Source organism: Anas platyrhynchos, chromosome 30, assembly GCF_047663525.1.
Source record: "Anas platyrhynchos isolate ZD024472 breed Pekin duck chromosome 30, IASCAAS_PekinDuck_T2T, whole genome shotgun sequence".
Classification (NCBI taxonomy): Eukaryota; Metazoa; Chordata; class Aves; order Anseriformes; family Anatidae; genus Anas; species Anas platyrhynchos.
In genome coordinates, this window is record NC_092616.1 from 5,124,623 (window position 1) to 5,138,597 (window position 13,975).

Sequence of the window (13,975 nt, forward strand, 5' to 3'; positions counted from 1 at the left end):
GCTTTGCTGGGTTAAAAAATGGCTGGGTGGCCGGGCCCAGAGAATAGTGGTGAACGGAGTGAAATCCAACCGGTGACCAGTCACGAGTGGTGTTCCCCAGGGCTTGGTGTTGAGGCCCATCCTCTTTAACATCTTTATTGATGATTTGGATGAGGGAATTGAGTGCACCCTCAGTAAGTTTGCAGATGACACCAAGGTGGAGGGAAGTGTCAAACTGCTGGAGTATAGGAAGGCCCTGCAGGGGGACCTGGACAGGTTGGATCAATGGGCAGAGGTCAGTGGGATGAGGTTCACCACGGCTAAGTGCCGGGTCCTGCCCTTTGCTCACAATAACCCCAATGCAATGCTACAGGCTTGGGACAGCCTGGCCTGAAAGCTGTGCAGAGGAAAAGGTTGGATGTAGTACTTAGGGACATGGTTTAGTGGGTGATATTGGTGGTAGGGGGATGGTTGGACCAGAAGATCTTGGATGTCTTTTCCAACCTTAATAATTCTAAGGTTCTATGCTTCTTATGATGCAGAGCCACAAGTCCATGGTTCCCTGGTGCTTTGCCAAGCCTAGGAAGTGGCGGAGGAAAAAACTGGTGACCTATATTCTCCAGGCCTTAATGCAACCATCTTTCTCATTGGATGGCATCAAAAGCAATGCCTGTGCCCTGTGTCAGGTCTTTGACTGATGGAAACATGGCCCAGCAGCCATATCAATTTGCTGCTGTTTCTCAGGTTGTGTCCAACACATGTCCATGAGACAGTCTCCCCCAACCTGCGTGCTAAACCTCAGCCCAAGAGTCATCAACAAGTCCTCGGCTTGGGTCCACCCCAAGGACTGTAGTGCAGTGGTGACTGCAGGAAGGATGAGCCCTCTCCTTGGGCCTGTCCATGGCTGGATGCCTTTGTATGCTCCACAGGAAAAGGGAGCATATCCATAGCATGCTTATGCCCCGTTCACTTCCCTGTGCCTTTTGGGACCTCAAAAATGTCCCTCAGCCCTAAGATGCAGCCCAGTGTCAAGCATCAGGACCCTGGAGAAATTCTCTCACAATTTCCAACACTCTTGTGCACACAGGCACACACAACTGCATGCACAAACACACACTCTCATAAATACACAGATGTGCACACAGGGCATGGACACAGCCGATCACACTCAGACCAACTCCAACAGGGAGCAGCACCTTCACAGCCACCACACTACCACCAGCACACACAGAGCCATGAGCAACACACCTGGCCCCATCCCATTCCCCACCTCAGCCTGATCTGCTCTGAAGGTCCCCAGTGCTCCACGCATCCCCAGCAGCAATTACCCATGGGTGCAGATGCACACATGGCTATGTGGTTCCATGATTGTATGATTCATCCCGACACACCCAGGAGTGAGCACACTCACACAGCAAATAGCCAGCAACAGAGTTGAATGAGAGGGGAGGACAGTGATCAGGCACAGGGCCTGACATGACCAGCCCTGACCAGCCCCATATCCACATGCAGCTGGCCCCTTGCATCCCTCTCCCCTCCTCTTCCACAGGATTCTTCCTCCTCAAGACACTGTAATCCCTTCCTTTTTTTACATGCAGTCCCCTGCTCAATTATCAGTTCTCACCAATCACATTGTCCCCCATTGATCCTTAGTTTGCTATACCTATACCCACATTTGGTAATTCAGATAACATTGCCTACATGATCTGGGCCTCCAACAGGAAAGAGAGTTTGACATGTCACAGATTTGCTCTGTGCCAGACTGAGGAGTGGCATGAACAGTCCTGGGCAGGGAGTGTTTTATGGTAACTGGGCTCCATGCAAGACAGAAAATTGTAATTTTAAGGCTTTAGGTCTGAGTTGGGCTGAAGACCTGAGATGGGCCAATTTTTTTAACCATTTCAATCATTTCACTTCAATCAGCACACTTTAATCAGCTGAAATGATTGAACACTTCTAATACAATGTTTGAGCTGTCCCATGACATTTTTTTCCCTTGGATGTTTATTGCAGCAAGAGAAAAAATACCAGTCTTCCCCTGTACTTGCATGACTCTGTCTCTTATGCTCTGCACTTCATCTCCCTAGTCTTTCTGGTATTTCCACCTGGCTTTATGAAACAGACCATGTTGGAAGTCACTTTTCCAGCAGACTGTCTGGACATGTGCAGTTTCCATTCTTCTCCAGAATCCCCTCCCCTCACTCTTTGATCATTCAGATACCTCTCACCTGCACTGTTGGTTCTCTGAACTTGAGGACTCTTCAAGCTTGCCCATATTTCACTCTCCTATCTCATCAACCCTACACCCAACTCTGTAATGGCATTTCTATTCATCATTTCCTACCCCTGTCAAACATTTCTTGTATAGTCATCCCTTGTGGAAGGTGCACCTCATTGGAGGCAACTTGGATTTGGTTCTCTGTTGAGGACGTTGGGGTTTGCTTGTTTGTTGTTAAATGTTAATAACAACATCCAAAACTGCCTGTGTGCAACCAGTTGTCTGAGGAAGGGAGGTGGGACTTGGTGAAAAGATGTTGTAACACCCTTCTGTGGACTTCAGTGGAGAAGTCTGGTGTAAGGAAAAATGATGCAAGTCCCAGGTGGCTAAAGAGAGAAGTGGTAGGGATGGAGAGCTGAGCAGCAAGGTTGTCCATACAGTCTAGGACTTCAAGGGACTGCTTTTCCACCCATACAGACCTCCTTAGGAGGCACATTGAATCCATGACAACTAGAGAATGATGCTAGCAGTTCTTCTGAAAACTCTAAACTAATGGAAAATAATCTTAAATAAGGAAAATGCTCTTAGAAATCTGGTCATTGAATACTTTCTCTTTAAACTGCATTCTTGAAACCTCACTAATTAACTGTACAAGTCTGGGAGACTGGATGAAAATGGCTGAATTGTAATGAGCCCCATGCTGCATTTGGTGCTGTGTCCATGAACTTCAGATAGTGAGAGGAGAATGATGTAACTGCAGGAGAAGTAAAAGTCAGAAGGAAACTTTGAAGAGTCTGGGAGTATTAATGGGCCCCAGTGAGGGTCATTACTGACAAAGCCTCCCCATGGACTTGTTACAGCAGACAATTGGAGGCCATGATTGCAGGTAGGCAAAGGCACTGGGCAGGAGACTCTGATGCTGAGTAAAGGCCTTGGTTTGTTTGGTGAAGCAGAAAGGCCAAGCCCTGGCCCCCAGCCCCTGGGCAGGGAGGTCCTGTCCCTCACCCATGGCTCAGGGCTCTTCCTGGGGCAGTGGGATGTGGGGTGTGTGATGCTGTGTGAAGGACAATGCTATGACATCTGCTGGCCTACCCACTGGGTTTCAAGGCCCCAGTGTCACGAGTACAGCATGTGTCCTCGTGAGCATCAGTAGCAGAGACAACTGCCATAGCCAGGGGAACAAAGACCTTAGTGCTGTTGGGGCCTTGCAGCCTTGTCAGTGCACTCAGTCTTCATCACCACAGGCTGTCCTGCACTGTCCAATTCTTGCCCTTTTCTCCCTGCAGGCTACAGGCATGCACTTCACGTTTCCACTTTGCTCTCACCCTGTCATTTCCTTACTTTCACTGAGGTCTCCCCACCCTCCCTGGCTGTCCTTTGAAACAAAATGGCATGGGCTGACCATAGACTCCTTCTGGGTGATGTCAGGTCCCACAGCACTACCCTTTCAGTGACATTTCCTCCTCCTCATTCCCACTCTTCACCTTCCAAGCAGCACTTTGTCCCACTTTTGTCCGTCTCCTGCTATTTCCCACCACCAGGATCTTCGACGCCACATGCCTGCTGCTGGCCTTCCAGCTTCTCATGTAGATGTGACCAAGTTGTGTGCCCATTGCTGTCCCACCATGTGCTCAGGCAGAAGGGATGTGAAAACCCACAGCCAAGGCCTCTTCCTGCATGGGGCCTATCAGGCTCTCAGACAGAGGGCATCTCACAAGCAGCGTGCCAAGCAGGTGCCTTCTGCTGCCTTATCAGGGATGCTGGCAGGTGTAAGTGGGAAAGCACAGATGTTAGCCAGGAGGCAAGGGCTGACACAGCAGCTGCTTCAGGAAGCAGTCACCTCACAGGCCCTTTCCCCAGCCATGTTACTGCTGCTGGCCTGTCAGCTCCAGAGATTGAGCTGACCAGAGGCTTCCTACTGGTTGTTAAGTTTCTGAGGCACCACAGACCTCAGGTTATTAACCCGGCACCGTCATTGTCAGCCAGGACCTGAGGCATAAAAAAGTAAGCTTATCAAGTAAATCTTCTATCCTTACTTTATGAATTGAATTTTCTACCACTGCTTCAAATATAGAATAATTCTGTGCAGGATCTACTGTGGTCATAGTAACACAAGACATATCTCTGCCTCTGAATCTCTCTCATTTCTTCTTCCTCTGCCTGTTATGTCTTCAGAGAGCTCTCTGAAGGAAAGGTCATTGAATCACAATAAACAAATAAATAAATAAATATTCCAAGAGACCTCTGATTTTTATCTTCTTCAACTCTTCTGCTCAAGGTAGACTGAATAGATAAGATTGATCAAGGGCTCCTCTGAGCTTGACACCATCCAGAAAAGATCTGAAAGTGTGCTCCATCCATTCATAGTGTTAATAACGACATTCAGCAATGCTGGTACAAGTGCTGATCACTGAGGGATGATACTAAGAACTGGCTGACAGCACTATGTGTCATGGATGATAACTGGGCCTGATTGTCCAGCAACCTGGCCCACTCACAGCCTCATCTATTTGTGAAGTCCACATAGCACCATTCTGGCTATAAGAAGTCTCTGAGACAAAGCTAAAGACAGGTAGGCACCTTCTCTTCCCTTTGCTTCCCTTTGCTTCCCTTTGCTTCCCTTTCCTTCCCCTCCCCTATGGGTTCAGCAATCCTGTTTTTTTCCTTCAAGTGCCTGGAGGTGGCTGTGGAAAAGCTTGCCCTATTACCTTCCCAGGGACTGAAGTGAGGCTGACCAGCCTTAGTTTTTCCAACCCTCCACGGCATGAGGAATGGACACGTGCTGAGGGCATTTGTGCTCACTCAGGTTCACCTCAGCACATGTACACAATGTGCACACTGAAGCCTCATATGTACACAACACATGTGGACTTCTGACTGATCCATTCTGTGTCCAACTGTGCAGGATGAAACCACCTCTCTGAGCTGGGCTGAAAGCCATGAAGATCTCAAAAAAAATAACCAGGACAGTATCAACCTCTTATTCCATACCATTTATTTCATCACAGATTCCAGACGTTCCTAAACATCTTCATTAATCATCACCCAGCAATTAATGCACAGATGTCATTCCCATAGTCCATGGGCCACGTCCCTGGAATGTCCATAAAATGGTCAACGAATCCATTTAGTCCATGAATTGCTTTCTAGCTGTTGCTGTGGCTCCACAGGACAGGAAAAGACATATGTTACATTCAGTAGACATATGTCTTTCTTCCCCCTCCTCTGTGGGTTCAGCAATCCCACTTTTGTCCTTGAAGTTCCTGGAGGTGGTTGTGGAAAAGCTTGCCCCATCACCTTGCCAGGGACTGAGGTGAGACCAGCCTTAGTTCTCCCACCCTGCTCTTTCCTCTTCTGGAAGACAGGTTTGATGTCATTCCAAGTCCCCAGAAAGCTCTATGGTCTCTCTGGCACAATTGCTGATACAGTCCAGGAAGGCAGGGAAGGGTGATGGAGCAGACAGGGGCATTTGCAATGAATCTGTGCAGGGCAGGTGAGATGGATCTCACGGGGATGGGGTGGGGGTTTTTCCTGGTGTCACACGTGGAAGTGTCAGGGCTCTGTGAGGTGTCCACATCTGAGCTGTCCTCGTGCACTCCTTGTACACACAGAGGTGTTCAAGTACACAAGTCCTTCCTTTGCACACCCAAAGGCAGGGCACTGCAGTGGTTGTGGTGTCCTTCTAGCTCCTGCTGCCTCTGCCAGAGGTTGGGAGACACCTCAGCCCTCTGGTGCATCATCCTGCTCTGCACTCATCAGAGATACCCCACGGCATGAAGAATGGACACAGGCTGAGCACATTTGTGCTCACCCAGGTTTGCCTTAGCACATGCACACAATTGCACACTGAAGCCTCAACTGTACCAGGCACATCTGGACTTCTGAGTGAGCCATTCTGTGTCCCAGTGTGGAGGAACAAACCACCTCTCTGAGCTGGGCTGAGAGCCCTGGTCCTGGAGCTCCTCAGGCAGCTCCTGCTGCCGCCGAGCCCTAGCAGCCTGCTCCAAGCTGCAGAAGTACCCAGGGGTTTCTCTTTCCAGGGATCCCCTGCACACACACGGGGCCCCACTCTCCTCCCAGGACTTTCCACATCAACAGAGAGCCTTTCCCAGGAAGGAGCACGCCTGTGCTGGCCTGGCCAACCATTCCTGCACCCTCTCCCCATGCTCCCTACCGCCCCAGCTGGTGGTACTGCTTTACAGAGCAAGGGGGCTGTGGTGTCTGGGACACAGGGGCACTCTGCAGGGCTGTGCTGGGCAGGCTGGGAGGCAGAGACAGCTCATAGGGCTCTTCCACTGACTGCTTCCCACACCAGCTCTTCTGTGGCTGTCGAGGGTGCTCAGAGGTAGCCTGCCTTCTTTCCAGTGCCACAAGAAGTGTTTGGGTGCTGCACCCTATGGCATTCCACTATTCACATTCCGCATTCGCTCACCAGACTTCTTTCCCCATTCCTGCTATGTCCCCTGGGTCACGGGGCTCTTCTTTTCCTGCTCACATCCAGATTTAACACTTTATCACAGGGGGACTCCACCTGGAAGAGGCTCATGCTCTGTGGGCTCCATTCACTGCTGACCCCCTGGGACACACTGTCCCTGCAGCTCCCCTGGGCTCTCCTGATTCCTTCCAAAAACTGCTCACCTGCCACCAGCCCCAGCACATGTTGTAGTGCCCCAGGCAGGTTAATTGGAGACTCCTCACCATCTGCCTGAGTGCTGGACACCAACAAGCAACACCTGAGTGAGTCCCCATGCCCTCAAACACCCAGCTGGGGCTCTGATCACTTCACCCTGAGCCCATGGAGAAACAGGCAAAGCCAGGTCCCCCTTTAGAATCCATTTCTGGACTGCAATGTTCTTGACAGAAACTGTGAAGGAAGACTTGAACCCTAGGCGCTACCCTGAGCTGAATCACATTATGGGATGGAAATGCTGTTCTGGAGGCCATCTGTATCACAAAAATGCCCGTTGCCAGTCCCTGCCTGTGGTCACAGGATTGCCACACAGCAGTACTGTGACCAAGCTGCAGGAACAATCAGGCTTATGCCAACAGAAAAGGCTCAGAAGGAGAGTGTGGAGATGGAGCAAGAGCTGCCCCAGACAGACCAAACACCGGTGCTTCCTGGCAGTGCTGTTCTGATGGGACTCTATTGCTTTCCGCTTCTACCCATGGGCATTACCATGGAACCCCCAGCAAAATTCTCAGAAAAAGCATCTCAGAAACAGTCTTCAGTGCAGGTTCCTTTATTTTGTTTAAACACAGGAGTGGGATAAACAATGACAATTTATATGGATTACGTTGATGGCCCTCTCCCCAATAACGAACAAAAAAACCCACTCAAGAACAAAAGACAAGTTTGGCATGGCATGAGTTATATTACCAGTGCTATTCAGGAGAAGACAGGCAGTACATTACTTCTGATGTACACCCACTCATGAGTTTCTGCAGTGCATCCTTGAGCTCCTTGTTCCTCATGCTGTAGATGAGGGGGTTTATGGCTGGAGGAACCACCGAGTACAAAACTGTCACCACCAGATCCAGGGATGGGGAGGAGATGTAGGGGGGCTTCAGGTAGGTAAAAATGGCAGTGCTGAAAAACAGGGAGACCACGAACAGGTGAGGGAGGCACATGGAAAAGGCTTTCTGCTGTCCATGCACATAGGAGAAAAGAATGAAAATAAAACATGTGGATGCTAAAGAGAAACCAATCATAAGTACCCAAACATTCCTGAGGTAGGAATATGAGCAACAGATCCTGAGGATTTGCACATAGGGCAACAAAATGAATGCAAAACACCCCCCAAACAAAACAAAAACACTAAATGTGAGAAGCCCCATTTCCCTGAGGTAGGAGTCAGAGCAAGAGAGCTTGAGGATCTGCGGGACTTCACAGAAGAACTGGTCCACAGCATTGCCTTGGCAGAGGGGCAGGGAAAATGTATTTGCAGTGTGCAGCAGAGCACAGAGAACCCCACTGCCCCAGGCAGCTGCTGCCATCTGGGCACAAGCTCTGCTCCCCAGGAGGCTCCCGTAGTGCAGGGGCTTGCAGATGGCAACGTAGCGGTCATAGGACATGACAGTGAGAAGAAAAAACTCTGCTGACATTAAAAAGAAAAAGAAAAAGACCTGTGCAGCACATCCTGCATAGGAAATGGCCCTGGTATCATGGGGGTGTGGAGGCGGTGGTTGCAGGCTACAGCTGTGAGGATGAGGCCGTTGCCCAGGAGGGCAGCCAGGTTAATTTCCTACAAAGTATAATAACAATCTATATTCTTTTATTTTAAGACTATTCCCCCTTTTCCTATCATCATATAGCCAAATAAGGAGTCCCTCTTCACCCTTTTAAGTACTGAAAAGTATTTTTAAAAAAGTACTTTTAAAAAGACCTCTTTAAGGTCCCTTTAAGGGTCTTTTTTTTATAAAAAAAAAGGAAAAAAAAAAAAAGAAAAAAAAAAAGAAAAGCTGCAATGAGGTCACCCCAGAGACTTCTATTCTCCAGTCTGACCATCCCCACCTCTCTCAAACTCTCTTCATACAAGAGGTGCTCCAACCTTCTGATTAAATTTGTATCCCTCCTGTAGTGAGTTAACTTGGCAAGGTTTTGGTAGCAGGGTGCCATAGGGGTGGCTTCTGTGAGAAGAACCCAGAAGCAGCCCCATGTTAGACTAGGGGCCTGCCGCAAGCCAGATTCAAGCCAATAAGCAATGGTGTTTGCATTTCTGTGAAAACATATTTAAGAAAGGGTAAAAAATAAGCTGCTACACAACAGCAGCTGGGAGAGATAAGAGTGAGAAACTTTTTGGTTTTAGTTCCTCACTGCTCCAGTCAGTTAGTTAAATCTCAGTAAGTGATCTTAATCTCCCTACACTGAATCTGTTTTGCCCAAGACTGCAAATGGTAAGTCTTCTAACTGTATCTTCAAAAAAAAAAAAAAAAAGGAGCCCTTTCCACTCTGTTTTCTCCGGCTGCTCCTTTGAGGAGGGGGTGAAAGTGTGATGAGTGTGATGTGCTGGAGCTCAGCTGCCCATTGGTGTGAAACCACCACACTGCTCAGCCGTGTTACTGGCATCTGGCATCAGCTTTGAAAGAAGAAGCAGGATTTCAGGCAGTCTGTTGGGGAGATCCTGTTTTATTAAGCAGATGCTAAGAGAGAGTACTAAAAAAGCAGTTTCATTCCTCAGTGTACAGTAGATATACATATTAAAAATAAATAAATCTAATAAACTAATGAATGGGAATGACAACAAAGATAAATGTAACAATAATGATCATGAAACAAGTACCCAGGAAGTCATTTGTGGAGAAAAAGTGGTAATTTATCACTTTTCAGAAACATCCCTGAAATCATTTTCCTAATGGCACACTTGAGCTCCTGGTTCCTCATGCTGTAGATGAGGGGGTTCACTGCTGGAGGCATCACTGAGTACAGAAATGACAACATCAGGTCCTGGGCTGGGAAGGAGATTGAGGAGGGCTTCATGTAGGCAAAAAGTCCAGTGATGACAAACAGGGAGACCACAAACAGGTGAGGGAGGCACGTGGAGAAGGCTTTGTGCTGGCCCTGCTCAGAGGGCATCCTCAGCACGGCCCTGAAGATATGCACATAAGAAAAAAGAATGAAAACAAAACACATGGACGCTAAACAGGCACCAATCATAAGTACCCAAGCATTCCTGAGGTAGGAGTGTGAGCAGGAGAGCTTGAGGATCTGGGGGACTTCACAGAAGAACTGGTCCACTGCATTTCCTCTGCAGAGGGGCAGGGAAAATGTATTGGCAGTGTGCAGCAGAGCACAGAGAACCCCACTGCCCCAGGCAGCTGCTGCCATCTGGGCACAAGCTCTGCTGCCCAGGAGGGTCCCGTAGTGCAGGGGCTTGCAGATGGCAACATAGCGGTCATAGGACATGACAGTGAGAAGAGAATACTCTGCTGAAAACAAGAAGAGGAACAAAAAGACCTGTGCAGCACATCCTTGATAGGAGATAGCCCTGGTGTCCCAGAGGGAATTGGCCATGGCTTTGGGGACAGTGGTGGAGATGCAGCCCAGGTCGAGGAGGGCGAGGTTGAGGAGGAAGAAGTACATGGGGGTGTGGAGGTGGTGGTCGCAGGCTACAGCGGTGAGGATGAGGCTGTTGCCCAGGAGGGCAGCCAGGTAGATGCCCAGGAAGAGCACGAAGTACAGAATCTGCAGCTCCTGTGTGTCTGCAAATGCCAGGAGGAGGAACTCAGTGATGGAGCTGCTGTTGGACATCTGATCCTCCTGGACAAAGGGGAACAATCCCAGGAAAATAAAAGACAATGATAATTAGGAAAGACATCTTTGATAAAAACCTGCTCCACTTCTTTCTGAAATCCCCCACAGTGATTTTCCTCTTTCTGAGACATTTTTTCTGCTCCCTTGCTTGAGCTCCAGTTGGTGATCGTGGTAAAGGGTGCCACTGGGAGCAGGGGGCTCTGCTGTGGGCTCTGAAGGAGTCAGGCTTTCCCTTCATGTCTAGGTAAATAAGAAATACGAGTGATCTCTGCTTAATCTATCTCTGATGTATGTGGACTTCACAGCATTACCACTGTGAATGCTCTTGACTGCCAAAATTTGTGGTTTACTTTCTTGCAGCTAGCTGTGTCATACTCAGGAGCATTTCTTAAGGGAAGAAAACCCCGGCACTTTTCAGGTATTCCAACTGAGATCTTCTGAGTCCCTTGAGACATAGGCACTCTCCTTCATGCAGTGAGGTTGGCCAGTCTGTCCATCTACCCTCGTCTCAGCCAGAGTCCTTGAGGGCTCAGTCCACTGGCCCAATTACTGTGGCCTCAGGAACTGCCTGTAAGACGATTCAGATTTTTCCTGCCCCGTAAACTGCATTGCCCTGAGCCCCACAGGTTTTAAGGGGAACTTTGGGCACCTTCCTCCTATGGACACATCTGTGTGGTAGAAGTCAGTGCTAGAGCTGCAGCTGAAAGCCAGACCTGCAGCAAGCCATAAAACAAGAACAGCAACAGCAGATGAAGGAACAAAGAGAAACAGCCCAGGGCTTCTGCCAGGGGAGGCAAGGCCAGGGAGGGACTGAAAGGATCTCAGGAGAGCCAGCTCTGCCGGAGGTTCCACTCATGAGGTTATGAGACATCCTGATTCCTGTGGGCTTGAGGTCGGAAAAGGAGGTACCAGACTATGTTCGCACTGTCCTGCCATTTCCAGCCCAGGGATGTGCTGCCTGCAGCTGGCCCTGCCTGCAGCTGGGTCTCTGTCCCAATGCCTCCTGCCTGCAGCTCACAGCACACATCCCACCCGCTGGGTGCTCAGCTCTGCCCTGCAGACACCTCCTGGCAGCAGGGCTCTGCCCAGGGGCAGCTCGCTGAGGGCATGTCCTAGAGACTACTTCCCACAGAACCTGCTGACACTGCACGGGTGGTGGTGGAGCTTTGTATGGGCTGAAGGGCAGGAAAGCAACTTGCTAGGGTTGCTTGTAACCTTCCATGGGATGGATTAAGTGTGTCAGACTCATCTTGGAAATAACAGTATTTATTTCTATTTCCACTGAGCCAGATAAGACAAAACTGAAAGGTCAGGAGTCTCAGGAAAGCTGAGACTGATGCTGAAATCCCTTTCCTTAAACCAGCTCTTGCTAAGTCCCCTTTTATACACCCAGTTGTGCTGTGTAGCTGTGAGCAGGCTGCGCCAGGCAGCAGCCTCCCAGCAGTAGCAGGACCCTGCCCTGCTGGGGGGCTCCTTCCACCCGCAGCTTCTCCCCGCAGTGCCCTGGGCAGCTCCCCGGGCAGGCTGAGTGCTGAGCCTGGCAGGCGGCAGAGGCCCTGCCCCGCCACACAGCCCCTGGGGCACAGCAGGGACCCTGCTCTGCACCACAGCCCTGGACACCCCTGCCTGCACCCCCGGCTTCTCCTGCCTCCACGAACTGCGGCTGCATTGCCCTCCAGCCAGAGACTTACCGGTTGCAGGGCTGGGAAGTCTTCTCCTGCAGGGAGCTCTGGGCATGCTGCCACTGCTGCCTGCCTTTAAGCACTGTGTCTCTGCAGGCAGTGCCCCCAGGCCTGCTGCGCTGTGCAGAGGAGCTGCTCCTGGGCAGAGCTGTCTCTCTGCAGCGCTGCCCGCTTGCCAGGAGCTCCCCTTGGGCCCAGGAGCCCGGCCCAGCTCAGCAGCAGAGGCCCAGCCCAAGGCCTCCCTTGCTCTGCCCCCCACCAGGCTCCCTGCACATGGCCCTGGGGCTGCAGGGGAACCTGCTGGGAAACAGCCTGAAAGGATCCCTGGGCTTCCCTCCCTCACCTGGCACACACACCTCTTGACATTAGGCTCATTTCTCTTAGCAAAAAAATTATTATCTGTAGCAGTCTTCTCTTCTCATGCCAGTTGATGGTAGGACACCCTCACATGGTCATAGATGTAACTCCTCTAACCCCCTGCTTAAGGAAGGGATTCAGCACAGCCAGTTAACCCACCATCTCATGCTGTGTTTTTGTCCTGGGGCTGGAATGGGACTCAGATCCCTCCCATGCCTGGCACAAATCCATAGGACCTGGGATTCCTCTGCACTCACTTTGATGTGCACCATGTGGGCAGCTGCAGGTGAGCTCCTTATCTCAGCTCCAGGATCATAAATGGAGATGGAGGAAATCAGGGGGCTGCAAACACCTGGTGACAGGTCAGGGGGTAGAGGTACGTGCAGGCATCTGCAAGCTCTCATGGAGGTACCCTGAGGGACAGGGCAGCACCTGGGGGCATCCCATTGGAGGCTGGTGAGGAATGCCTTTGGCCAGCTGAAATGACAGCAAATGCACCCATTTAGGACAACTAAACCTGTCCCTCCTCAGTAGGCTCAGGGCAGCCTGTAGAGGCATCCACCTGACCCAATGGAGAACTGTGCCACAGGGAGAGCTGAGTCTCTCTCTCCCTCTTCTCCATCTGGTTTTCCCTCCATCTCCAGGGACTGTAACGGCACTTGTCTCATGGACATCCCTACATTGCCTAACTAAATTCGGGGCAGCTGCTCTATTTAATAGCCAATTGCAGGCCTGCAGTGCTACCTGAGATACCAACGCTGCCCAGCACCACTGGAGCACGCAGCTGACATGGGCAGCACAGGACCCACAGGACAGCTCTGGCCATTCACAGCTGGTACTTAACGGGCAACCCTGAGGGCATCTCTGGTAGACGTGGTGCTTATGAGCAGGTGATCACTTCCCATGGCTGCAGTGAGCCACATGTCTGTCCCACCTCTATGTGTTAGAGGCAGGTAGTGCATGGATATGAGGCATATCACACTGGGGTTTCCACTTGTGTCCTTTGGTTTGCAAACACTGCTGCTGCGTCTTACCCGCATCCCTTACTCAGTCAAGACACAGCCCAGTGATTTTTTTCTGTGTCCCTTGATCACAGGATGCCCATAGCCAAGGACATTTACAACAGCCCCTTCTCCTGCCTGGAGATCGGCCCCAGCTCCACCACTGGCCCTCAGGGCTGCCCCAACACCACAAAGGCCCTCTGCCTGGAGGAAGGCCCGGGAATGTGCTGCAATTCCCTCCATATAACACATCCTACTTCTCCAGGTGAGCGACATGCGGTGCAGAGGAGTTCAGGCACACTGAGGGGCTGCTGCATCCCAGGTCTCTTCGCTCCCATCATTTGAAAAAAGCCCAGTGCCAGGACAAGCCTCAAACCCCACCTTCCTGGAAGGGCTTCCAAGAGCAGAGGCGTGTTGGGGCAGGAACACAGCAGGGACTTCTCCAGCGCTCCACTTCCTTTATTCCGTGGCCTTTGTTCGATGGGTC

The 13,975-nt window shown here is 50.6% G+C and overlaps 2 protein-coding genes across 2 annotated transcripts in view; one reads left to right on the forward strand and one right to left on the reverse strand.

Annotated features, from left to right (window-relative positions):
• The window catches only part of LOC119712973 (uncharacterized), a 672,213-nt gene that overhangs the window by 373,942 nt on the left and 284,296 nt on the right, over positions 1 to 13,975 (forward strand). The gene's annotated exons all lie outside the window — the stretch shown is intronic.
• On the reverse strand, positions 9,395 to 10,445 carry LOC113841152 (olfactory receptor 14A16-like). Its single transcript, XM_027447865.3, has one exon. It carries the CDS (start codon positions 10,443 to 10,445, stop codon positions 9,486 to 9,488), a length of 960 nt encoding a protein of 319 aa, XP_027303666.3. The 3' UTR covers positions 9,395 to 9,485.

Excerpts from the sequence above, each read along its gene's own strand:
- LOC113841152 (XM_027447865.3), bottom strand. The coding sequence starts at position 10,445 with ATGTCCAACAGCAGCTCCATCACTGAGTTCCTCCTCCTGGCATTTGCA.